The following is a 27,674-nucleotide window of genomic DNA, read 5'->3' as shown; positions in this document are numbered from 1 at the left end:
GCCACACCGAGACCCAAATCAGATACACGAAACACAATGAGAAAACGAACGTCCGGCAACAAGCACGAACCCACCGGATAAATAAAAGTAGCAACACCCAACCAGGCTCCATAGGGGATACTAGTGGAACCACCACTCTTACCACTGATTGATCCATTGAAACCCAAGATAACACCGCGACTAGAGAGAAAACAAAACAACACATATATAAAGTTAGAATGAAAACGGAAACAAGGAAGACCATCATAATAACTGGATTAAAATGGAAGATCGGCGTATATTGGCCAGTCTGTTGGCCACCGGTCAAAACACTCGAACCAACACCCCGCCGAAAACATGAACCCATCCTAGCCAACCACCCCCGGAGATGACTAACTTGAGATTTTGGGTAAATCATCCTAGCGTAACACAACCTCTTGGAAAAACTCATACTCTGATGAACAGAGTGACCGCTACAATGAAAGGAGTAGGGACCTCCACGGGGAAAGGAGACCATAATCTACAGGGAGACATATAATTAACTATTGTCATTTAAAACATAAAGTATTGTTCAACGACGCACTGATCTTCTGAGTCTCTAAGAAAAAAAAAACACTAAGAAGAAGCTCTGATTATACATCACAGCTGAAAGAGGTTTTGCAACACCCTCCTCCTTCCTCCTAGCCCTGAAGCATTACTCGTTATCGGCCACCTTCATTTACTAAGTTCTGTCTTACCCAAGTCCTTCCAAACCCTAGCTTCGCGCGAAGGACCACTTATTCGTCTCTCCATCGTCTCATCAACCACCGTCATTGTCTCCGATGCCACCACTACCAAAGAAATGCTTAAAATCCATAATCGGAACTTCATCTCCAGGCCGACTTTTGGGGCCTCAGACTTTGATACATACTCCCACTAGGACTCAAACAATGGGGATTCTTTTGCAACTTAGGCTAAAATCCTCTGCAAATGTATATTGTTCTTCCGCATCTCACACATTCATTATCAACCTTGTATCTTCTAGTCACTCCTATATTTATATTTTAGCATTTTCATTTCTGATTCATGAATATGTTGTACATATCTTATACAACGTTCAACACTTGATTCCATATAATAATATTATTGTTCTAATAACGATTTTATAAAATTTTTGTTTTCATTTATTTGATACCATTTGTCACAAAACAATGTATACAATTAGTTGTCTCTATTTTGTGCACCCTACCTCAATCCTGCCTCCATTAGGCATTATCGTATATGTATATATATATAATTTTTTGTAATATTGATCCAAGTAAAGAAAATATTTAATTTGAGATATATTTATTTATTTATTTATTTTGACTTGATTTGTAGTGTTTATATTGTCATTGTTTACTAGATTATCAAAATTGTATTGTATATATATATTTTTATTTTTACTAAATTTTAAGTTTCTTGCCTCTAATATCTTTCTCTGGATTTTATTACAAAAACTTCCTTAGAAGTATCCACTAAAATTATGTCATCAGAACATAACATACACGTTATAACATTTTCTCGAATATATTTTCTTCATAAATCCATCTATGTATTATTAAAGAAGAGGAGAAGTTGTGCATAAAAGGACGAATGTAAAAATTTAGATTTACAAATCCCTTCACGAATCTTTGAAAATTTGTGGAACTCTAAGATATGAAGTATTATTACAATTTATCAAAATCATGGGCTGTCTAAAAGGTTTTTTTTTTTTTTGACAAGGCATAAACCGACTGGATCGGACAATAAATTTTTGTGATCTCTAAATTGAATATATTTTTGACTTTATTTAGAAGTATCTCAAAAGAAATAAAAAATGATGGGATAACATGTATATTTTGAAATTTTTTGTAACACTTAAGTTGAACAAAGCCTCCTAATATTTTTTATTTTTCGCATGACAAATAATTCACACATGCACTTTTCACGTGAAAACTTAACCACAACTTTTTTTACTTTAGCTCAGAAAATACTGTTAGAACACATGAATGTCATTAACTAATCAACTATTTAGTATTTTTAGCAGGCACAATCAGTAATTAGAGTTCATTACCAAAAAATCAAAATGTATTTTAGTTCAAAACTAAAAAAGTAAGTATAAATTTTCTGTTTTTAAATTTTCGAGCCTGTCCAGGCCGGGCCTACTGGCCATTCCAAATTGCAAAGTCAGGCCAGGCCTTGGCCCACATACTCCGTCCAAGATTGGGCTGGGCCGTGGTCGTTTTATTTGGCATGACAGAAATGTTTTTATTTCAGGTTTTTGAATTTTTCTTTTTCTTTTTCTGAACAATATATTTTCTTTTTCTTTTCAAAAATTTAAATAAGCTAAAGAAGAAGATCAGAAACAACCTTGGTTCCCTGTTCTGTATTCAAGTTTCGCGGTTATGCCCCAAAATTCAACTCCCTGAATCTCTCTCTCGCTCTCTTTCTACCAATCTTCCATACTTCTCTGTCAATTGATTGTCGATTCGCTTCTATTTCATGTTCGATTGCTTCGTCACTATCAAAATCCACTCGTATGAATTTAAACTTTTGGTGATCGGTAAGAACACATTATTTTTGTTGATCTTTCCTTTTTCTTATATTTTTGGTGGTTGTGAATTAGGGTTTCCATTAAGGAATTGGTTTCTAAATGTTTCGTTACTTGTCCAACCACAACGTCTATTTCAATTGTCTTTCTTTATGCTTAGATATGTATTCATCTTTTTCAGTTTGATGTTTCTCTTTTTGTTCTATAAATCTTATCATAGTCCGTTTGATCCATTTCACTGGTCTTTATTCAGCTTCAGTAGTTTAGTTAGAGATTTTGAATAATTATAATATGCTGCTTTTACTTCATACATATATAGCTGCAAACGACTAATCAATTATTTGTCTACATTCATACGCTGATCTTGTTATGATATATCGATTTAGGGTTCATAGAGTTTTTCAAGGTATTTGCTGGGTTCAGATGACATCAGGAAATTTAATATTGAAAAAACCTAAAACTGGAAAAAAAATAAAAATCAGCTGTTGTTTTTTTGTGATATTGTTTTTCAATTATTTTAAATTTTATGATTTGAAAAATAGTTTTGCAGAGTTGAATATTTGGGTTAGGAGCTTCAGGGTTAGTTTTTAAGTTTTTGCCTGTTATGGGTTCATAGCTGTAGCTGAGAAATTTTGGTTAGTTATTTAAATTTGAGGTTTTACATTGAATTGTGGACTCAGAACTTTAAATAAAAGAAAATTCAATATTTGTGGGCACTGATTCTCTCAAAGGTTGAATTGAATGAGCTACTTTTTATGGAGACCTTGTTAAGTGAATGTTGATGTATATGGATAGGACTGTGCTATAAGCCAAATTATTTATGCTCACTCCACTTTTTATGTTTTCTCAACTAATCATCATTCAGGGTAAGAATACAATTAATGGGTGAACCTTGTTTGCTTACAATCTTTTTGTTTGATTAATTGATTCTGAACGTTGTATCTTCATTAGATTTACTCCTCACCTTGTGAATATATTTTCTAACTATCTCTTGCTTCTTCTTTTTTATCTTAGGTGACTAAAGAATTATTTATGGCTCCAACAAGAAAATCTAGAAGCATCAATAAGAGATTTTCTTATGTTAATGAGGTCTCACCTAACAAAGATGGAGAGAATGCTAAGAAAAGCTTGCAGCGGGTAGGTTTTGCATTTTTTTCAAAATAATTGTGCTCTATAATTGTCATAATAAATGGACACTTCTTTCCAACAACTTGTTCTGATTTACATAAGTGGTATCTCATACTGTCTATCCTGGGTGATGATTTGATTTTCCACCATAACACTTTTAATTTTGGCTATACTATGAATTAGACACTCTTATCTCTAGCTTGTGCTACACATATTATATTGTCTTTGGATGTGCATCAGAAAACCACAATGTCAATAGGGGAATTGCCATGGGTTTCATATCGTATTTCGTCTTTTATTCATTTTCTACAGAATGCATTGACTTCTTGCGCCTTTCTTTTTCATCTTAACTGTTCAGGCTGGTCTTGTGGTCATCGTCTAATTCTTTTTACTCACTAACTGAGAAGGCAATGTGTATGATGAGGGAAAACTGACTGCTGTCCTGCTGTTCTCAAAAGGGCTTCTATTATGGCTAAAATACATGGATCAATGGGGTTCAACTTGAATTCAGAAAGAAACAGGACTAGTTTTCTGCTCTTTACATTTTGATATTCAGGATTCCAAATTATCCTTAATCGCGGTTTGCTGTAGGAGCAACTCATGTAACAATTACAATGACACTGGTAGTAGTGGCACAAGTGTTGGAGTCCAACATAAAGAATAGACAAATAAAAATCATCATTTGAAGGATATTCCACATGAACTTCCAAAGAATTCTCATTGGATTTCATAATAATACCTGAATTTTGAAGTTTGTTTGATTAGTCCCTCTCACATTGGTGTGACACTTCCTCCCTGATCTTGATGTTAAAAGTTGAGTTTATATGAGCAGTCCATGCATGTGTTATCCAATATTAGGAGTTATAATGTCCTTGTCAATTTTTTTGGCATCTATCCATGTATTTCAGTTGTGCTTCTGTTCTTCTATGTTTCTGCAATTTTAGGAACTACAGGGTGGGTTTCTAGGTATTTTGTCACATTAACTGCATTGAAGTTTTAACTGTAGCCAAATTGTAAAACTTTTGCTTTGCAAGTGCCCTTAAATGGATGATATTGTCCTATTCTTGCAGAAGAGGAAGTTGTCTGATATGTTAGGGTCTCAATGGACCAAGGAAGAGCTGCAGCGGTTCTATGACGCATATCGTAAGTATGGGAAAGATTGGAAAAAGGTTAGTTTTAATCAATCATCATCGCCCAGTATTCTCAGCAGTTAATGTTTTAAGTAAAGAAGTGATTTTTAATTTTTTTTGTACTTTTTACTTTCTTTTCAAGAACAATATGAGCCATTTCCTCACCAGTTCCATATGCATATTCTTATAATATTGTGAGACTGTACCTTTAACCTAATTTGTGTTGAATTTCATAATTTCAATAATAGAAATGCATTAGTTCTACTGTTGTTAATTATTATTTTTTTTTTTATGGTTTCAACATCTTCTGGTTTCTGCTTCATATGGATACTTAGGTGGCTGCCATAGTACGTAACCGGTCTGTGGACATGGTGGAGGCACTTTACACAATGAATAGGGTAAGTACTTTTTTTGGTACCTGGCTTAATTCACAACCTAATTCCACCCAATGGTTTATATTTTTTTTAATTATATTATGGATGCTTTTAGGTTATCTGTGACTTTTTTCTTGGAATTTTGTGGTGAATATTTCCAATATTATGATAATTTTGTAGATCTATATTTGTACAATGTATTATGCATTACAATTGAATGGTCAGTCTCTTCTGTCAAAATCAAGTTATTGTGTTTTCACATAGCTACCATAGCTTGGGATTTTGATTTGGTTTGAAATAACTAAGATTAACACAAGACTTTGAATACATAATTTTTGTTTCATACCCTAGTTTCAACATGCAAATATCTAGGTCTGACAGCTCTGTGAACTTGTTTTTGTGATAAGCTGTTAATGCCTTTGGTGCTCTTAGGGTGGTGAGAGGTGGGAAGGTTCTACCTACTTTGAAGGGTATTGTTATCAGTGTATTTTCTATCTCATGATTGGGTGCGGAACACTATAAATGGGTCAATGATATGATATAGTGGCCACAATGACAAAATAATGAGCATGTGCCTCGCGCATGACTAAATTCCATCATTTTCTAAAGGCACAATGCGGAATTAAGAAATTAAATTCTTAAGAAACAAATTAATCCTAAAATAATCTATGTAAAAAATTGACTGTTTTCTGAATCTCAATGATGAATGCACATTATATGATCCGGGTTTTTTAGCTTTCCTTCTTTGTCTGTGCTAGCTTTTTCTTAATTTTTTCTGCATTACTTGTAATAAGCTTATGATATAAATTATTTTGTCATAAGTTTTTAGTTTTATGTTAGTGTCTTAATGACTTCCCCACCCCCGAAGTTAAACCAAATGCGCACGCCCAATACATGCCCCTAGCAGGTTTCCAACTCTCAACCTGTCCTTCGTGGAGAAGAGATCATGCCAATTGGGCTAGTTGCCTGATGGTGTGTCTTGTTGACTTTCTTTTTGGCTAATTTGTACCATCTGAAGGGTTTTGCTTGTTCCCACAATTACGAAGAGCTTCATGACAAGCTTCATGACTTGCTTTTTTTGTGCTAATCCCCATTTAAAGCTCCTCGCTTCAACACTTTATTCAAATGGATCACATTGCCGTTAGGTTATGCAAGGATATCCTTTGCTACTATTTTAACACAATCAACTATCTCATTCCACATATCACACGTCTCTTATTTTAAAATTCATTTTTATCAGGTCATTTTCAATTAAAATTAGTCTCCTTTCTTTCAAGTTCGACCACCTAGTTTCCGGTTGTTGATAGCTTTCTCTTTTATCTTCTAACAGTAGTCCGATTTTATAATATAAGAAAGTAATCATTGTTGTGTGGTTATGCTTTCTCCTAGTGTTACTTTACAATTCTTTCGTTTTTCCACCATGTTTTTATTTGGAGTAAGATAATTGTATATACCAAAGGACCAATTGGCCTAGCAGTATCACCCCTTCCTTTCCAAAGGGGAGGTCGGGGGTTCGAACCTCGGTGGAGGTAGGCTGTGTGCATAATTGCTTTAACTTTCAAAAAAAAAAAAAAAAGATAATTGTATATTGCCTTTTATTTGATCCACGCGTAAATTTATGAGGTTTTCGTTTTTTATTTTTATTTTTTAGATTTAGTGGTCCTAATATAAGGTTATTTGGAGAATTATTTTCTTTAAACTTAAATTTTCACATGAGCTTGCTGATCAAGTCATTGATGGAGAAATATCTAACAATGAAGTAGTACACGGTGTTTAATGTTCTTGAACACTTCCAGGATTGGAATAAATATTTAGAATCTGGATATTATTTGAACTATGGCATAGTATTCCATCTAATGAACTTGGGATTAATAATATGTAATGGATTTTGCTTCTTAAATTTTCTAATTTGCACTTATTGTTTTTGAGTTTTTCTTTCATCACCGTTTTCTTTTTGTTTTAAATCATCATTGTTGCTGCTTGTTGTTCTCGTTACTGATAATGTACCCCCAGTGCATTGGCTTACTAAATTGTACCCCGTTTGTTTCAAACTGTAGTAGGGCCATACTGATACCATGACAGGATTGATTTTGTTGGAACCATGAATGATGTTGCATTACGTGGTGTCATGGCATGATAATAAAAATATTAGTTTACATGGTTCTGGTTTTTGACGTTTGGTAACTAATACCATTACTAAATTTTCAGGCTTACTTATCTCTTCCAGAAGGAACTGCTTCAGTGGTTGGGCTAATTGCAATGATGACTGATCATTACTGTAATCTGGTGAGATTGGAAGTTTATTTAAAATAATGGAATGAACATGTATATAGGTAGTTTTGTAGTATTCTTGTGTGGCATTATTGAAAATATTTTCCCTTTAAACCATACAGACAGCCTTTTGTTGTTGTTGTTGTTATAAATACTGCATAAGTAATTGAAACAACACCTTTTGTGATGAAAATGTGAGAAACAAAAGGTCAAAAAATTACCTAATCAACTTTTAAGCTTTCTTCTCTCTCTCCCTACTTCCTGTCAATAGTGTAAATGGCACACTCCAAGTCTCCTACGGATGTGCATACATGTGGTACTCCGGATACTTGTTGAAACTAACACCTGCGTTCATCTTTGTCTAACACTAGTTCAAGCAAATTCTAAATGAGCCTCTCCTAAATTGATAGCCATTTATGGGTTTTATGCATTTTTTCAGGAATTTATACTGGGGATATTGTCTTCATCTTTGTTTTATCTTCTATGTTCCTTTGGATGCATATATATTTGTAAACATAAATAAATATATGTCCAGACGAACAAACTCACGAATACACCACTAGACAGTGTGTCTGTGTTTGGATTTTGGAGGTTTCTATGTTTGACATGTTGAAACACAATATTCTTGGTTGTGGCTTAAGATCATTGTTACTTCCATCTGGACAGGCGTCGTTTTTTGAACCTTAGTTGCCCATAAAGCACATCTTACTTAGAGGGATGGCTCTACTAAAGAGTGTGTTGTCCATATGCTTTCTTATTTGTGTTTTTGTTCACACTTTTTTCCTGCTTGGAGGGAGAAGGTTGTACTGCTTTTGCATTTTTTTTTCCTGATTTTGAGTTGTCAAAAAATGGTTCTCCTTCCAGCCTTTCACCAAATAATTTACATACATGAGTCATATAGATGGTTGAACAGCATAAATAAAATTTTAACACAGTTTTAACATGGGCGGGTGTTTTATTTTGTAACAGAGAACTGTTTTAAGGTTGATCATGATTGTGTTTCTTTTATTTTATACAAGACCTAAAAGTTTGTTGATCAACTCATTTTCACACATTTTGCTCTGTGTGAACTACACATATATAGTGAGGAAGGAATTGAAATTAGGAACCTTTCCATTGAAGGGAGATTGTCAGATTGAAGAGGGCACATTTAAAAAATATTTCAGAAATTGAGGAGAGAGAAAGACGCTGGAGCCATGGATGATGCCAACAATGGGTGTCGAATTTTCGAATTAGGATTATTAGGATAGCGTTGAAGTTGGTGAAAGTAGAGAGAGAGAGGCGTGTGTCAGGTCGGGATTTCCTTACTAGAGAGAGTTTTTGAGGGTTCAAGCTTGAGTGAGAGAGAGTTTTAGGGAGAGGTCAAGAGTTTTGGGGAGAAAGAGTAGCATGAAAGGGAAAATTAGAAGTTAATGAGCGGACATGATAGTCATTCAGTAAAAAATAATAGAACAAGATGAAGGTAGAAAAGTCATTTGACATCACTGAATGAAGGTAATAAATTCTTCTTGGTAAATGATAAGTGAACACTGCCGTTGACTAATGCCCATCTTTAACGGAAGGGGGAATTTGTTACCAAATCTCATACTCAAGGGAGGCCAGTGTAATTTTTAGAAACACGGGGTAGGTTGCTGTAATTTTGACAAGCTAAAGGTGAGGTAAATGTAATTTTATTCATCTCTTTTGTCTATATCATCTATGATATTTTATGACCTTTTATATCTTTTTGCAAATTTCCCTAAATGATATGGATGTCTTGGATGTCTGTTTTATCAACATTTTATTGCTTGCTTGTTTGTGAAAATATGTTTCCTTCAATGAATAAATCAGTTTAATATGATCATGATCACTGATATTATTATTATTTTTCTATTAATGTAATGAATCTAAAGTCTGAACAGTGCTATATGTTAATGCTGAAATAAAGTATTGGATTTTGGCCTGGCAGGAAGGAAGCAACAGTGAACAAGAAAGCACTGATGGAACAGGGACGTCTCGTAAACCTCAAAAGCGTAGTCGGGGTAAATTTCGGCCTAATACATCTAAAGGTTCCGATGAGCAGTTTTTTCCTCATTCACATACAGTTGCATCAACTTCTGGTTGCTTATCGTTGTTGAAGAAGAAGCGCTCTGGTGGTATGATATTATGCTCTCTCTCTCTCTCTCTTGTGCGTGAACCATTTGTGATGTTGTGGCCCGAATTTGGTGCAGGGGGAAATTTTTTGACCCGTTTTTTTTGCTTGTGGGTTGTGGTCCTTATTTAGTACTCTCTTGTAGGCCGATATATAAGGGCACTTGGGTTTGGAGTGGGATTATTGAGAGACACTGAAAATCGCAGAAAAGAGAGTGAGAGCGAGGGCTAAGGTTTGGGGGCTGAAACTTGTAATCTCCAGATTTTCACATTGTGAATAATTTCGCTAGATGTTCACTATGGGCGTAGGCTTTGCCGAACCACGCTAAATCTTTGTGTTCTTTGTGTGTGGCGTGTTTATTTTCTGTTGTGTTTCTTGGGTTCGCTATGTTTGTTGTTACACCTTTATTGGCCTATGGGGCAGTTGGGAGGAGTCTTGGGTTGATTGCTTTTATTTTGATTTTAAAGTGGGGGCTAGATTTTTGTTGTTCTGCCTACATTTTATACATTAGAATACAGATTAGCAATAAATGATTTAATACTTCGCTGAAAGTGGAACCATGCGAAGCAGGTGGATTTTTAATTATGAACCCTTTTTCCATCCGACTTCTTTTTAGTTTTATATGGAAGAGCAAGTCATTTCTTTTATTTGTTACTGTTTAGTGGTATGGAGGCTTAATTATGATGATGTTGCTTTGTAATTTACTTTAGGAAGCCGGCCTCGTGCTGTTGGGAAAAGGACACCACGATTTCCTGTTTCGTATACTTATGAGAAAGGTAATGGGGAAAAGTTTTTTTCTCCAACTAGGCTGGGTCTGAAATTAAAGGTGGATGCTAATGATGACGATGTCGCTCACGAGGTAGCATTAGCATTGGCAGAGGCTTCACAAAGGGGTGGTTCTCCCCAAGTTTCTCAGACACCAAACAGAAGAACAGAGAGCGTTATGTCGTCACCCATACGGAACGGTGAAAGGATGGTACTCATTCGCACTTTAACTGATGGATTTTGTGGGTTTCTCTACTATATCCTTTAAGATATGTTTTAATTAATTATATACTGTTTCTGGATATAGCATGCTGAATTAGAATTGACCAGTGCCAAGCTTGGTAGTGAAATGGATGAAGATGGTTTCGAAGGAAGCTTAGGAAGCATGGAAGCTGATAATGAAGATTTTTCAAGGGATAGAAGTTTGATGGAAACAGGTGTCCGTAAGTTGAGAGGTTACAAGTTGAGAAGACCTCATGGAAAGAAGTTAGAAGTTGATGACATTGGAAACAATAATTTGGATGACATTAAGGAAGCCTGCAGTGGGACAGAAGAAGGACAAAAATTTGATGCTTTCAGAGGAAAGCTTGAAATGAAGGCTGCAGATGGAAAAGCTGAACGCTACTCCTCTCAGGTACCAAGGAAGAGAAGCAAGAAGGTTCTTTTCCGAAGAGGTATGTTAATCATTTTGTTCCAAATTCTAAAGATGATTGTTGTTGATATTTTTATGTTTTTTATTTTTAGTTTTTATGTGAATAGGCTTTTCATTTGTTTTATTTTTTGTGGTAATACCTCTGCAAGCTCAACTTTTTTCTTCAGACAGGATTATAATTGTTTATTTTGGCTGCTTTATCAGTTCTTTAATGGACAGTGAAAGTAATATTCATGTGTCTTATTTATTCAATGGAAGTTGGTTTGACCTTCCTTGGGAGAAGCATCTTTATTTTAGAAAACATGTTTCTTTCTTTCTTATTCTTTTCCATTTTGCTTGAGATTTTTTTTTCAAGTTTTACTTTTTCATTGTTCTGTTATGATAAAAAATAAAATAACCTTTCAAAAATAAAATAATATTTAGTGTGTTTGTCTTTGTTTACTTGGCATGGAAGTTTTATCCCTGTAAGATTGAGTTAATGAGAGATCTCACCTGCTTGATCAGAGCTGGAGTTGCTGTGGAAATTTTTTTCCCTACAAAATCCAATATATTTGAGACTACAAGTATCATTAGATGTAGTTTTTGATGTCACTGAATTGATTCAGACAAGCTCAAAGTTCTATTTTGGTTTTGGTTATATTATTGTGGCCATTGGAAGCAATCATTGTTTGAAGAGGATGTATCAGGGATTTAGCAACCACTCTTATGTTTTAGTGGGTGTTGCAGAGGAGATCTTTTGGGTATTGATGAAATAAGGTTCACTTGGTTTTTTTGGTATGTGTAATTAGGTTTTTATAAGTGGTGTATGACGTGACGAAGGAGTGTTTTCCCATTGTTAAAGGTTGATGCTATGTCAGTTGTTGTCTCATTGGTGTGAATATGTTGTTGACTTGCTGCAGCATTGTTTGTTTTGGCGGGGAGCTTGATCGTTGTAAAGGGTATATTAAACTTAATTTATTAGATCACAATTTTTTGATAATGATTTTCTTTGCCATGACAGGGCCCTGCACAGTCACATAACTGCTGTGAGGCCAGAGAATGAAGGGTCATTTTGGTAGTTGTCTGTAAATGTGAACCCTTAAAATTATGAACACAAATCCAAGTTGTTTGGAGAGAGGAACCTTGTTTATATTTGCATATCTAATCTTCTACATGGAAGTTGTTGGCTAATTATAATCATTTATTTGACCCAACAGTTGAACACTTGTAAAGTGATGCTTATTCTTCTTTCATTCTTTATATCACAACTGTTTATGGGATGTTGAATTATCCTATATGATTTTATAAAAAAATGAATAATACTACACAACTTCTGGAAATCTTGGTCAAAGGCATTTATCAGTGGCTAGGTATTTTAGCTCCCAGAGAAGGATTCTATTATTGGTTATCATTTCACTGAAATTGACTTGTCTAAAATTTATAATTTCTGGTTTTTATAAATAATCATAGTTAGTGAGTAGAAACAAAATTAATCATGTCTGGGGATATTTTGTCCCATACCATTTTGAGTACTTTTGTATTATCTTATCATTATGTGAACCGGAAGTAATTGCTTTGAGGGATACTTATCTCAGATTTTAGTGAGAATTTTCCATCCAAACTGGCCCCATAACATGGTTTCTTCACCTACCCATCAAGAAGATGGTGTCGTCTATAGTACAACCACTTTAATAAGTGAACTTGTATTTATAAACCCATACATGGCACTTGCCATATTTTTAGAGATTGAGTCGGCATGTGAACTGTAAGTATTCAATCTCTTGACTTTGAATTTCTTTTTTGTGTAGATGAAAGCTCTGCCTTTGATGCCCTGCAAACTTTGGCTGATTTGTCCTTGATGATGCCAACAACGACAACTGAAAATGGTGAGATACACATGTTTTGTCTTCCCCTCTGTTTTTTTTTCTTTTCTTTTCTTTTTTTCTCTTTGAGATGATAAAGGATGATAATAAGTGAGATGAGGTTTGTACTTGTCATTAATCTATCATTTTAACTTTTCAAATTATTATTGTATTTTATTTTATGATTACATTCCCTATTGCAGTTCCCATCATATGGCTTTGCCTTCTTATATGGGCTGTAGTATATTTCATGCAGTGCCCTAGATTGTTGTTCACTATTTTATGCTCCCTATTGTCTCCATAATTTTTAGTCTTGATTAAAACTCAAATACTGTTCCTCTCCTGATATACGGTGAATTATGTTCTCAGGCTTTCTTAAAATCTTATCACTTGCATATTATTCTTCTCTGGAAAATAAATTAAACATTTTGGTCATGGTCATTGTTATTTGCCAATTTAGTGCTAAAGAGGAGTATATGGGCACGTTGAGTTTTTTTTTTTTTTTTTTATCTTATGTGGGTTCAGACCCTTATGAGCAATTTGGGAATGAATGACGATGAACCTATAAGGTTGTATTGTGAGAATAAGTACCTTTTCGTACTGCTCATACTCCAGTTCAACACAGCAAAACTAAACACATTTAGACTGATAGACACCACATTTAGAAAAGTTAAATGTAGGATTGTTTGTATGCCCTTTGTGAAGTCAGAAGAACGTTTAGCTGATGTGTTTACCAGGGGTCTTAGCAGTTGAGTATTCGAGAATTTCATTCTACTGTATGCAATTTGGGCATGAGATATGTCTATGCACCAACTTGATCCGAGCATTAGTACAGGAAAATTCTATAATCACCATTATTATTTAGTAATATAAATATGAGGGTGTAATAGCGGTAGCACCCATTGGTGAGAAAATCTGAGAGAGTAGACTTAGATGGTTTGGACACGAACGTCAGAGACCTAGAGACGCGCCGGTCAAACGAGGAAGACTAGTTGTAATAGCAGGTAAGAGACGGAGAGGGTAACATGGGATGAAGTTATTAAAAATGATTTTAAAAAAATAAATATGGTAGGTAAAATGGCATGTAATAGAATAGCTTGGAGAGAGAGAATTCACGTGGCTGACCCTATTCATATGTGATTAAGGCTAGGATGATGATGGAATATGAGGGTGTAGAGACGAGTGGTCATCTCATACTCAAAACCTCTCTCTCTCTCTCTGTACTTTCTTGGTGTTTTGTCTTCCAACTGGTTAATTTTCTCATGTCCACAAGTTGTGGTGTAGCATGATTTTTTTGCCTTAAGAGAGTCTAATCATTAAATGCGAGTGCATAACCACAAAGATTTTGTGGCAAAAGCTTGGGCTGAGGACACCCCTCTTAGCACGCTTCATTGATGGTAACAATAATAGTAATGGTCTGTATCTGTTTGTATCATTTTGCCTAATTCATGATGTGATATGCTTGGCATGTTGACATCCATCATCTTGAACACCATTATATATAAATTTTGATTTTCTTATAGACAATACTTTCCTAAAATAATTATATCATTCTCTCATTGAATAGTTGAACATGAGTGATAAACAGGCCAAACTTCTTTGTATATGATGTGATACAATTATTATTTTTTCTTTTGCTCCAGTCTGTGCTTTTAGAATATTTCTTACAACAATCTCTATATGTTTTACTTCATCTTTGTGTTAATTTTTGTCATGGGCTGTCCACGGTAATTAGTGAATACTGGACTGTTGATCAAAGTGGGCACTGGGCATTTTCTAACTTCTATTTTATTTATTTTTAAATGAAGTTTTTTTTTTTTGTTCTATGCAATTGTCTCATTTCTCCATTAATATTTTCGTTTGTTTTTAAGATTTGCACCCTCTCTTCTTCTTTTTTGTGCATCAGAATCATCAGTGCAGGTAAAAGAAGAAGATATTGATCTTGTTGACAAGTCTGGGTTACTGAAAGCTATGCCTGCATATCATCAAAAGGACAGACTCAAATCCTCAAGGGTTAAAGGGAAAGGGAATCAATTAATGCACGGATTTGTAGACTCTACCCTTAAAACATCTAAACTTGGAAAGGTTTCAGTTAATGATATTCCTGAAGTACAGCAGGAGCCTCATCGGTCAATAGCTAAATTGTCAAGGAAAAAACAGAGGACCTTACCATCTAAAGTAAGACAATCATTACTGTAACTAAACCAGTTGGCTTTTGTCTGTGTCACTAATATTGTGATCCTTCGTCTGATTTTTGGCATGATAACCTTATATGCAGATTCCAAAAACTGAACCTCATACTGATACTCATCCAAGTGAATCGCAGGAGGCTGAGGTTTGTCCATTTCTTTCCCCTTTAACATGAACTTTTTAAGTTGTAGAGTTGTACTCCTTTCTAAATTTTCATGTTTACATATTTCTATTGTCCCACCTCTTAAAATGAATATTCAATATGGTATTATTGTGGCATATTCCTCCCACATCTCTAAATTACCTCTCAAAAGAGATTCATTCCCTACCGCTACAATAATAATAATAATAATAAATAAATAAATAAATAAATAAAACCTACACTTAAAAAGTTAGATTCCCAAAATGGGACATTTTTTTGTGGGACAGAGGGAGTAACTAGTAAAATATAACACGCAAACAGCCAATTTTTACTGTATGGTAACTAGTAATTAAATATAACACAAACAACAAATCAGCAGTACGAAGGAAACAAAAATATAAATGCCTTCAATCAAGTGTGACTCTGTTGCGCTTAGCGCTTTGCAACAAACTCGCCTGGGCCTATCCCAGGCGCAAAGCATGCGCCTTGATGCGGCCCTCACCCCAGGCGCACCTGGGGCACGCCTTTTACAACTATGCTCTTGACCATTCTTCTCACTCTCCTCTTGTCTATCTGATCTCCCTCTCACTGGAAATTTCAAGCCCGAAAATTTCAGATCAGCGACATAGAAAACACGCCAAGGAGAACATATCTGTAAATTAAGTTGCATCACTTTATACCCTGATTTGTATCCTGAGTCTTTTCCATGAATTTTTCCCTTTGTGTGTTATATATATAGAGAATGAATATATGCACATCTATATAGATACTTGTATCATCTTCTTCTCTCTGTAAACAAAAAAAATCTAACAAATTGAGCTGTGTCCTTTCTCGTATCCACGTCGTGTCCTTTTCTATTTAAAATATAAAAAATAGGACACATTTATAGGGTGTTGGACACCGGCACGTTGCCCCTTACAAACGCGTCCGTGCTTTAGAGTTCTCTGCAATTAGCTACGTTAGTAAATCACATCAATCTTTGGGTGAAATTTATTGTTTTATCTATGCTTTTATATTATATATGTAGTATCGTTTATAAAAAGGTTACGAGTAGAAGATATTGAGGGCAAAATTGTAATCTGTACAACATTCAGATTCCAGGTTTTGTATTTGGCAAACAATCTTCAGCACTTAAAATTAAGACAATACCAAATAGGTTTCAAATTAATACATTCGGCGCTTAAAATTCAGTACATGAAATTTTCAGTTTTATCAAACACCGCCTAAATTCTAAACTTACATTGCAAGGTCATGCTATTTTATAGAATGACCTTATAATCTTTGCACATTGGTTAATCAACTCTTTTATTTAGGGAAAATAAACTATGTAACTTCTATTGTCTACTTTGAACAATTATTAAATGTTTCTCATTCCTTTTTAAGCAGGTATTCTCTTTCACATCATCATATGCCTTTTGCAAAGTCTAGATTAATTTCAGCATAATTCATCTATCCAATTATTTGTTCTTTACACACCATTTCATACCTTTCATGCTCTTTCTTACATGATCATTTAAAGTCTCACAAGCATGCTTAGAATTAATTCATCTATGTAATTTTCAATATTTTGTTTTAATGCTCTCATTTATTCCTTTTCTGTTCTTCTGATATAATAGTGTTTGTATCTTGTATTTTTAATTTTCCCATCATCCCTTTTTTACCCAAATACTTGTAGAAATACTACATTAAACTTCTTCCTGATCATCGTGCCTATTAGCTCTTTCTTGTACCTTTCAACGATACTCAACTCAGCTCATTAATCCAAGCATACTATTTTTGACTAAGTTATTTTGCTCATTCTCATGATCTCATCTACAATACTGGGAGAAGCTTGCCAACTTTTTACCATGACTGGAGACTGACATAGTGTCCCTTAATTGTTTTCCGCAGTACAAGGAAGTTGATACAGCGTGTCACTCGGGGTTTTTCGATTGTCAGCAGGAATTGTTCTCTTATTGGTTGACAAAAGTTTTTTTGTTAGCCGTAGTTGTCTAGCAAAACCCTCCTTTCTTTTCCTTTTTCCATTTTGCCCCCCAAGGTATCAAAACCAGCTATGTTAGGATAAGACAACAACAACATAAACAAACAAAACCGTTTTGCTAAATGAATTCTGTTCTTCCATTCCGCTCTATCTAAGGCCATTACCTCAGTAAAACCACGTGTTATCGATTCCTTTCTGTCTAACTCTACCACGCTAACTTTGGTCTTCCCCTCCCCCTAGCGTTACCCTTAATGTGACATCCTAACCAATCTTTTCTTTCTCGTTTTATTTCCAATTGGTGCTACTTCAACCATCTCACAAATGTGCACATTTCTAATTCTATTGTCTTGTCTGTCTGCGCATCTATCTTAACATTCGCATTTCCGCCACCCACTTTTGTTGCTTTCTAGCTGCCCAACATTCTGTCCCATAGAGTATGACTGGTCTTAGGGGTGGCAATCTGTGTTTACTCACTGGTCATTAATGTGGCAACAAAAACCTATATTAGTGCTTGCTCTTTTACCTTTTGTTATGCTTGTGTCATTGATTCTTTTTCTCTTCTGCTTATTTATTTATTATGTAAAGAATTAGTGCTTTATGTGTAATTTTTTTAGTGTGAATCCTTCCCTGTTCTTGCCATTGATGATATTATATGCTGCTTTACCTGCTTGTAGGGTAGTGATGTAGGGAAGAAATCAGTGAGTAAGAATAAACGTTCCTCTTATAATGCTTCACAGCAAAAACATGGGAAATTGGTCAAACATCCCGAACATTCTTCTTCAAGCACTGATCCAAGAAGGGAAGGAGACGATTCAGCTGTATCAACGGGACAGATTCCAGTGGTAAACCAGGCTAATTTACCAACCAAATTTAGGAGCAGACGTAAGATGGACCTACAGAAAACACAGGTCCTGAAAGATCTGAAGTTTCCTGATAAAATTTTAAATGACCAGCCTAATGTACCGATTTCTTCAGTCCATGACGGAATACTCAATCTTAAAGTACTTTCTGTTCTCTGCATTTTCATGAATTTTTAGTTTCTTTAAGCTTCGAGTATTTTTTGTGAATAATTTTAAATGCAGGAAAAGCTTTCCAATTGCCTGTCAAATCCCCGGTTACGGAGATGGTGTGCTTTTGAGTGGTTCTACAGTTCGGTTGACTACCCATGGTTTGCCAAAAGGGAGTTTGTGGAGTACTTGTATCATGTCGGATTGGGCCATGTTCCAAGATTAACTCGTGTTGAATGGGGTGTCATAAGAAGGTACATACCTTCCAACTGCTCATGTTCTTTGCAGTTTTTAATTTTTACTAGGCCTACACTGAACCTGAATACCGGTAGAGTGTCTTAAGAGCACTTATATTTTGCACTCCCTTTGTTGATGCAGTTCCCTAGGCAAACCACGGAGATTCTCTGAGCAATTTTTGAAGGAAGAAAAGGAGAAGCTGAATCAGTACCGTGATTCTGTTAGAAAACATTATACTGAACTTCGTGCAGGTACCAGGGAAGGACTTCCTACAGATCTGGCAAGGCCTTTATCAGTTGGACAACGTGTTATGGCCATTCATCCAAAAACAAGAGAGATTCACGATGGAGGTGTACTAACAGTTGATCAGAGTAGGTGCCGGGTTCAGTTTGACCGACCTGATCTAGGGGTTGAATTTGTCATGGTAATGCATCTTCTAACCTAACGTCTTTTTGTGCATCTTATATTCATTGCATATACTTGAGAGATGTTTTGAGATGCAGACAAATTAATCTGGTAAATTTGTAAATTTTCAACCCAAAAATTGGCACTATTATTGGATTTATTCGTTGGCGTGAGAAAGCTAAACATAATAAGGACCTATACTTCAGATTCTATTTTATCCTTTTCCATATATTTTTACTTCTTACCCCTATTAAATGGAACCTTATCCCTTGTAATCCAATGCCTAAAGACATTTAATAGTTGTAACTCTTTGCATATTTACCAATGAAGTGCAAGTAGCCATCAATAACAGATGTCGCATATTCACTGAGATTCTAAATGTGAATGGGCTGCTTCTACTGGCAGAGGTCTTGGATAATGTTTGAGGATACTATAAAGCTATAACAAAATTCTCACAGAGACAAAATCACTCGGGCATTTCTCAAAAAATCAAAATCTTCTTGCAAGTCACTAAATTAACAGCTATTACTATATTACTTGATGTCAGATATGCAATCTGACATCGTTGATATCTGGTATGATTATTATCTGCTTTTAATGTCGAATGACGTTTGCATTTCCATAAAAATAGTTTCTTCTGTTTCTTTGTTAGTAAGCATTATGTAATATTCTTGATAGTCTGTTGATCTCTTTACTGGTTTCGCTGCTACCCTCTCGTGCCAAACTCTTGAAGCTATACATCTAAAAAACTTTGCTTATAGTTTTCTCCTAAGCAAATCCCTTTATATTTGTAACTAAAATGCCTAACGTTAAATTGAAATCGAGAGGAAGTTGTAGTCAACAATTATAATATACATGCATGAGCATTGTTGTATGATTGGAAAAAAATTAGAAGCATGTGGGACGCCTGCTTTCTGAGTTTCACTCGAGTGTGTTGGATTCAAATTCCATCATCAATTTGTTTTGAACATTTTGTAGACCAAATCCTGATCTAATCATGTAAGCAGTAAATAAATGAAATGAATATGGCACAAAACAGAATAAGATTTACATCGTCTTTGCCTATATCCTTTAGAGAATTTGTTGTTAACTCAGATGCTGGAGATGCATTATTGGTTTAATTTGCTCTAGATGCTCGATGCTTAGACTTGATGTTACAAGTTGGGTCTTGTATATTCAAAATTCATAATACAATTGCATTTGGGGATTTAGTTTTTGATTTGCATCGAATGCATATTTAACATCTTAATTCTTAACAAATTGAGAAAGTAATAATTACAGTTCTTTAATTTTAGTTGCAGCTTTTAGTAAGTAGAGCATTCTTCTCCTCAGTTTATTTGCTTGTTACCCTTGAGTGGCACGGTTTAGTTTTTACTTGTTGCAGGATATTGATTGCATGCCATTAAATCCATTGGAAAATATACCTGCGTCGCTGGCAAAGCATACAACTGCTGTTGATAAATTCCTTGAGAACTTGAATGAGTTCAAAATAAATGCGCAGTCAAAAGATCAGAATCTAGATGGGTTCATGAAATTTTCTCCGGGTGAAAACATGGAGAATTTCGATGGTCCCTCTCAAGTGTCACCTTCAACTTATCCCATGAGTAACTTACTGAAGCAGGTAAAGATCAGAAATCCTTGGTTCTTAATATTTCTATCTATAAATATCAAATAAAATAGTATCAAATATGGGATGTGATACTGGGGCTCCAGAAAAAGCCTCTAGCACTGCACTTATTGAATTTAAATATCAGAGACAGTGGAATGCTAGATTCTTGTTTTTGGAGGGCTAATATCATTTCGCTTAAAATATTATACCCTTGAGAATGAATTGTGTGCTGTTATTCTCTTTCTAAACTCAGTAAATTGAAAGTAAGGGTGGGTTACATTGGCCTAATGTGGAATGTTTATAGAAAAGATTTTAAGTTTGATTTTATTGGACATTAATATTTATGATGAGAAGAACTTATTATTTTATCTTCTTTTTTTTCAATTAGTTGGGAAAAAGGCTTGGCGGTGGTTGTTGTTGCCTTTTCCAACATCAAATCCATGTCTAATATCCAAAAAAAAAAAAATCATATAACTCATTTTAATTACTAGAGATGACCGTGTCAGGCAACTTTACTTTTGATTGACACCATAGTTTTAACTTTATTCATGAAAGAGGTAGCATTTAATTACAAAATCCTCTTTTATGGATCCTAAATCTCCTGGACTTGATGCAAAAATTATCATTTTTTTCCGAGAAGAAGCATTTTATCTGGGTGTTATAAGAAGATATGATTTCAGAATATGAAATTTACTTTCTAATTATATTTTTTGGAATGCTATGCATCACTGATTAGAAAGCTGTGTAACTATTTAAAATCAGCTATATGAACAGCGTTTTGCTTTCTACTAATTTTAAGGCAATTTCTAGTAGACATTCATTATCCTTGCATTTGTCCCATATGGATGGGGTTGGCATTAATTATCATGTTTTATTATCTTCGTCCTGATCTTTATGATTGATTTTGTTGGAAGAAACTTTATGCTAAGACATCTAGTAGCATCAATAGTAAGATTATCTAAGAGAAAATTTTGTTGACCAGGGGACTCCAACAAATGCCAATTCGCCAGCTAAACGTGTACCTAAGGAAACTTCTAACAATCAACAAGCAGCAAATTCTCAGCCTTCAATACTAGCACAGATCCAGGCAAAGGAAGCTGATGTTCAGGCTCTTGCTGAGCTGACCCGTGCTCTTGATAAAAAGGTTGTGTGCTTAATCTTTTTCCTCTATTGTATTTACTTTTTCTACTTATAGTTGTTTAATTTTTTAGTACTTATTTATGCTTCTTTTTTTTTTTTTCTTTTGATAGGTCAAAGAAAATGTATATTAGAATTTAGAAGTACGAAAAAACTTATAATTGCTGAATTCTTGCATAATGGCCTAACAATTTTTTTCCATATTTTGTGTCAATTTTTTACCCTAAATTAGCAGTATCAATTTCTTTACTAGTTCTATTCGTACTATCTTGTAACTTATCAGCTATGCATTCCAGCAGAATCACAAATAAGTTTTCTCATGGAGGAGATCTGCCATCCCTCCTTTTTCTACTAGCTTCACAATTTGAACTTGTGTACAACATTTTATATGGTTTTTTTTATTCTATTCTTTCTGTTTTCTGATGTTCTTAAGCTTAACTTAAATTTATGTTCCCGAAAATCTCTCTCTCTTCGCTTCATCTCTTCTCCCCTTTACCCTTTCTTTTGAGGTAATAATAGCCCCAATGTAAATAGAAAGCAACTACTAGTTCTTTCATTGGTTGATTTCTTTTCAACTGGTTTTTAAATATTTTTAGCACGTTTGTATTTGATAATAGTGCTTTATTAGTCATGCTTTCCACAATTTATGGATAAACTCCATGACCCCCCGTCCCCTCTCCAGGTGGCAGCATTTAAAATTAACACTCGACTCTGTGATCATGTGTTCAGTATGAGCGTGTTCCTGTTCTTGCACTTTAAAGTGGATTGTGATCATTCACGTCTCAGGTTAAAATGATCTGAAATTACATAGTTTATGTATCTGAATAGTCAAGTCAGTATCTAAGTGAAAATGATGCCGACCCCAAGTAGTCAGAAAAAAGGCTTGGTTGTTTTTGTATCCAAGTGAAAATGATAACTTCAAATTTTCAAGTTGATGCTTCTTTTCCATATGATCTTATTGGGGGTGAATGTTCCATTAAAAATCTGTTTCAAGTGCAATGCTTCCAAAATTATAGCCTTTGATAAACTAGCCAACTGTATAACATAATGGTCTGTGAAATTAATTTCTTGTCAGAAATGATGATCGAGGAGTTGGAAAAGGAGATGCCATATTACATGTGTGCGTGTGTATAAATCTTCTACATTGAATTAATATACAGGCTAAAACTTTCTCAATTTTGTTTACATTTGAAATCTTCTCTAAATGTGATTGGGATATTTTATTTGATTTGGTTATGAGTTCCTCAACTTCTCGAGGAGAAATATGGCAGAAAAAAGCTTGTCTTAAATCTCTTTCTTGGAACCCTTTCTTCTTCTATAGATTTTTAGATGGAATGATAAGCTAAAATAGGCAGTTTTTGGCTGTTTTTGCAAATACATAAAGCAGAAGTTCCTCTTTGTAGTTGATTTTAAAATGATATGTATACGATGCCAATGTTTGATGACTACGGATCTCTGTGCTACTTTTGGCTGGTATTAGTTTCCATTTGAGTTTCTTGACTTCTTTCCTCTTCTTTTGGCTGTTTTCTAATTGTATTTTATTATTGGGTCACTTTTTGATGTTCAGAGTCTCCCTTTTCTAACTTGTCGCCACTTTGCATTTCTCTGGTGACTTTTTTGGTGTTGCATTTTTTTTTAGTGGGGCTTTTGTCTTCATTTTTCCACTGACTTTGGCTTTTGTGAAATATGTTTCACAAAAGTAATTGTGAAACATGCTACACTAGAACATACCTGAAATAGAAATTACAACTAGAAAGTTGATAGTTTAGATCCGAGATAATAGGCCATTTTGAATCTTACAGGAAGCAGTGGTGTCTGAGTTGAGGCGCATGAATGATGACGTGTTGGAAAACCAGAAAGATGGCGATAATGCCCTCAATGGTTCAGAGCTTTTTAAGAAACAATATGCTGCTGTAATTGTACAATTAAATGAAATTAATGAGCAGGTGTGTGGTTTCCATGAAATATTTCGGTTTTACTCCTTTTTATCTTAAATTATCTGTACTGTTTCATGTCACAAGTTTCATAGTCAATCACTTTCCCTGGTAGGTATCTTCTGCTCTCTATTGCTTGAGGCAACGCAACACGTATCAAAGGAACTCCTCACTAATATGGCCAAGGCCCTTGGACAATTTTGGTGATTCGATCAGCCAATTGAGCTTGTTCGATCGTTCTGCAAGTCACAGTGAAGAGTCAGGATCTCATGTTAATGAAATTGTTGAAAGCTCCAGAATAAAAGCCCGAACGATGGTAGATGCAGCTATGCAGGTATTAATTTTTTTGACTAATTATTTTCCATGGTCTTCTTTCTATGGTTATTTGTACCGTGATACAGGTGGAAGGTTTATTATATATATATTTATATTTCAATTTATCTTGGACCTAGAACTTTTTTTAAACATTTTGATTTACATGTTAGGCCACCTTGCTTAGATTCCTAAGTTCTTAGAACCTCTTTTTTATACTGTGTTCATCTCTTGTTCTACTTTGTAAATGTAAAGAAATTACTTCATTATACCAAATGAGGATGTTGCCTCCAATGCACATAAATGCTCATACTGATGAGATTTCATTGCTTTGTGAAAACCTGAAATATTTTATTGGAACAAGCTTCTGAAACTCTGGTGAATGTTCTCATTGAAGTTACAGGATCTGTATCTCATCTCAACAGAAAGTCTCAACTATTTGGGACAGGTGCATAGTGGGACTTGCAGTTGCATTTTACGGGCTAGATATTATCTACATATAGTATGTTGTCATTGGAAGGTAGATGGTTTAGATAGTGGATTATTCAAGTGTAGTGGCCTTGTATCTTGTAAAGCAGTTTATCCCGTAGTTGTTAAAGTGTGCCTAGACCCCAAGAATCCCCAGGCTCGTCAAGATCAGCTGGAGTACCTGAACCTACTACAGGCCAAGGGGCCACAGAAAGTCCTTTGGCTCACTTTTTTTAGTTGGCTCCAAGCTCATAAAAATGTGCCTTTTATTTTTTAATCATTCATTCGTATCTTTTTCTTTATGTTAGTGACTGTTATCTAAAATTTCTATACCATATCATAATCGTATTCAATCTTGTCAAATATTTGACGGATTTTATCAGTTATAGTTGACCACTTAATTAACTGTCTAGTGCTTGGTTTTAATTACTTGGGATAGTAAGTCTACATGATTATAGATTTTTATTGTTGCAATTCGCAATAGTTGCATTTGATTTAGTTAATGCATATGCATTTTGAAAAGATTTATGCGCATCGGTTTACTGTATCCTCCTAGTTAGATGTTGAAAATTCCATTTTTAAAACCCCTGCACCCTCTCGGGGAGGAGAGTTTTTTTTATGTATACTTACATATAATGAGTTTTTTTTTTTAAAACCTATACTTGCATATAATGTGCATCTATTATACATGCACCTTACTTCAATTAAGTTTGTGCCTTAGATTGTTCTGCTCTTAGGCTCCATGAGAAGCTTAGTGCAGATTGTTCGATTTAGAATTATAGTTTATCCATTTTGTTAATTTCTTGAATATTAACTCTGACATGGTTTTTAATTCTGATGATGATTTCCCCCTATTAAATAAATTAGGCAATGTCGTCACTGAAGGGAGGGGGAAATACTATTGAGAGGATTGAGGAGGCTATAGATTATGTGAGCATTCGGCTTCCGTTAGATGATTCCTGCATGCTGGCCATGCGAACTTCTACTCCTGCTGATCATGGCAATTTGGCTTCTCAAGATAAGTTGACTTCCTGCACATTGAATTCACTGCATTCACCTGATCCAAAATTGAAGACTGCATCAGACGAAACTGATGCACAAATCCCTTCAGAACTTATCAGTCATTGTGTCGCTACTTTGCTCATGATTCAGGTAAATTTGAGGATTTGTTCCATATATATATATATTTGTTTATATATTGCTCCTACAGGATTTAACCTTCCTTTCTTCTGCTGAAAGTTCCTAATTCTTAAAATATTAAAACCAGTTTGTCTTATGTTTTGAATTATTTTAATCGTGCTTTGTCGTTACCTAGGCTTGATTATGCACAAATAAGAAAAAATTGCTTCTGATATCTTGTGTGATCAAAAATGTAAATTTTATAAAACCGCTATACACAAATATATACACATAAATAAGTGTGTTGAATTGCAAATGTTGATATAGATGTGTGCCAGCAAGAAAAGATAAAATTAGAAATGAATACATTCGTGAGAAGGTTGAAGTAAGCATCCATTGAGATAAAACGAGAGAGAACTTATTTAGATGGTTTGGCCATGTGCAGCGACGGCTAATAGTTGGAAAAGTGGTATGGTCCTCATTGCGGTTAATGTTACGGGAAGGGGAAGACCAAAACTAACATGGTTGAGATGGTTTTGGAAGTTTTGATAACATGTGATTTAACTGAGGCTATGGCTTTAGATGGATCATAATGGCGAAAAATATTCATATAACCGACTCCAAATAGTTGAGAAAAGGCTTTGTTGAGATGAGTTGAGTTGTGTTGACACACTAACTTGTAACCTTCTATTATGACTTGGGACATTATTGTTTTAAAACTAGGTATTATACATATCAGTTCTCCATTTATGATTGACTAGACATGATGAAAGCCAGCTTCAATTTCATTTGGCCGCCACGTTTTAGTACAAATGAACATCTTTCTTTTTATAGAATTCAGTCCGAATTTAACTTCAATTTTATTTGGCCGCCATTCTTTAGTCTTTAGATTTTAAAACCATAAAATTGTAAATCTTCTAGGCCAACAGGACTGTACAAACCAATGACATATCTCTTTTTCATTTTCTTTAAAATTTCATTTCTTTTGTCAAAATTCATAATGTTATCAAATTTCACTACACCTCTTCGGCTGAGTCTTTATTCCGATAAAAGATATATTTACAATATGGTAAGACCTTACGCCAAAAGAAGAAATGCCCCTCCACCTGCCTCCCTCCCTCCAAAATCTCCAAAAGCTCTGTGAGATACAAAACCCAATATACAAATTGTAATTGTCATGACTTGTTATTGAACATTAATTTCAATCAGAAGTATGCACTACAATAACATTTTTATCCGTAATAGTTGAACAACTTTTTGTCATTTCATATTAAGGTACAGCTATTGGATGCTCAGAGAAATCCATCCTTGAGGTTTCAATCCCTATAATTAGGCTTCAATTTTTTTATGATGACCTTGTGATAGGATTGGGTTGTAAACTTCCTGAAACTTTTAAGCCTTAGAAGGTAGGAATTTGGAGGGAGTGAACAGCAGTCGGTTAATTACGGAAGAGATTGCAGCTATGTTTGTAGGATAATAGTTTGGTTAGTTGATGTAGTTAATCAAGAAATTTGTAGTCACTTGATGTGGGTACTTTTTAAGAGTTTGCACGGTTGTGAACTCAGAAATTTACAGAGCCAAGAGGGTCTTAGTCCTTTAAAGGGGAAGTGTTTTGCAAAATGGTCTTTTTAAATTAGTCAACCTTGTGGTATCAATGGACTTTAACGAAGATTGAATGGTTTGAACCCATATATGAATTTGTGTGTGTAGCATGTAATGCTGAGTAATATTTTTTAAAATAACTTGCAGAAGTGTACAGAACGACAATTTCCACCAGCCGATGTGGCCCAGATATTGGATTCTGCTGTTACAAGTTTGCAACCTTGCTGTTCACAGAACCTTCCAGTTTATGGTGAGATTCAGAAGTGCATGGGAATCATCAGGAACCAAATATTGGCACTCATCCCTACCTAACCTCACACATTGAGCCTTCGCATATTTGTATATATCTGCATTGTAAAGAGTGTAGTTGATACGAGTTTCAGCTATCATATTTTGAAAGCTGTGACACGAGTTCTCGAACTAAATATATTTTTTCTCCCTCTCAACTTGAATAGGGATATCATATATACATGTCCTGATAAATAGGAAGATGACTCTTTGTACCATTTTATTAGTATATAAAGCTAGCTTTTCTATTTCTTCTGCTTTTGTGGTATGTCTGTTATTGCTTGAGCTATGCAAGTTTAACTCCAATGGCTACACTGCGAAAGAAAACTTTTTGCTTTATTTTTTTTATTTTTTTTGGCTCAAGTTTTTTGCACTCTCTTCTTCAGAAAATCATTGTCAAATTGCCAGCCACTAAGATCGA

The 27,674-nt window shown here is 34.8% G+C and overlaps 1 protein-coding gene across 3 annotated transcripts; it reads left to right on the top strand.

Moving 5' to 3' along the window:
* The first annotated feature begins 2,233 nt into the window (after positions 1–2,233).
* Positions 2,234–27,501, top strand: LOC132313626 (protein ALWAYS EARLY 3). 3 transcript variants are annotated; one of them, XM_059812481.1, is made up of 20 exons: positions 2,234–2,542; positions 3,545–3,667; positions 4,729–4,827; positions 5,124–5,186; positions 7,371–7,448; positions 9,382–9,568; positions 10,275–10,540; positions 10,637–11,003; positions 12,769–12,846; positions 14,729–15,000; positions 15,101–15,157; positions 17,873–18,136; positions 18,218–18,396; positions 18,521–18,803; positions 20,169–20,405; positions 21,376–21,537; positions 23,333–23,476; positions 23,580–23,798; positions 25,112–25,396; positions 27,113–27,501. In XM_059812481.1, exons 2-20 carry the CDS (start codon positions 3,563–3,565, stop codon positions 27,275–27,277), a joined length of 3,510 nt encoding a protein of 1,169 aa, XP_059668464.1. In that variant the 5' UTR covers positions 2,234–2,542; positions 3,545–3,562; the 3' UTR covers positions 27,278–27,501. The 3 variants fall into 3 exon arrangements, with proteins under 3 accessions (XP_059668464.1, XP_059668465.1, XP_059668463.1); XM_059812482.1 differs by having other exon boundaries at positions 17,810–18,043; XM_059812480.1 differs by having other exon boundaries at positions 2,235–2,542; positions 17,810–18,136.
* Positions 27,502–27,674: the final 173 nt, after the last annotated feature.

This window comes from Cornus florida, unplaced genomic scaffold, assembly GCF_030987335.1.
Source record: "Cornus florida cultivar Cherokee Brave unplaced genomic scaffold, ASM3098733v1 CherokeeBrave_3.0.0_Hap2_Chr06, whole genome shotgun sequence".
NCBI lineage: Eukaryota > Viridiplantae > Streptophyta > Magnoliopsida > Cornales > Cornaceae > Cornus > Cornus florida.
Note: the sequence above shows the minus strand (reverse complement) of the source record. Positions and strands in the feature narration are given on the sequence as shown.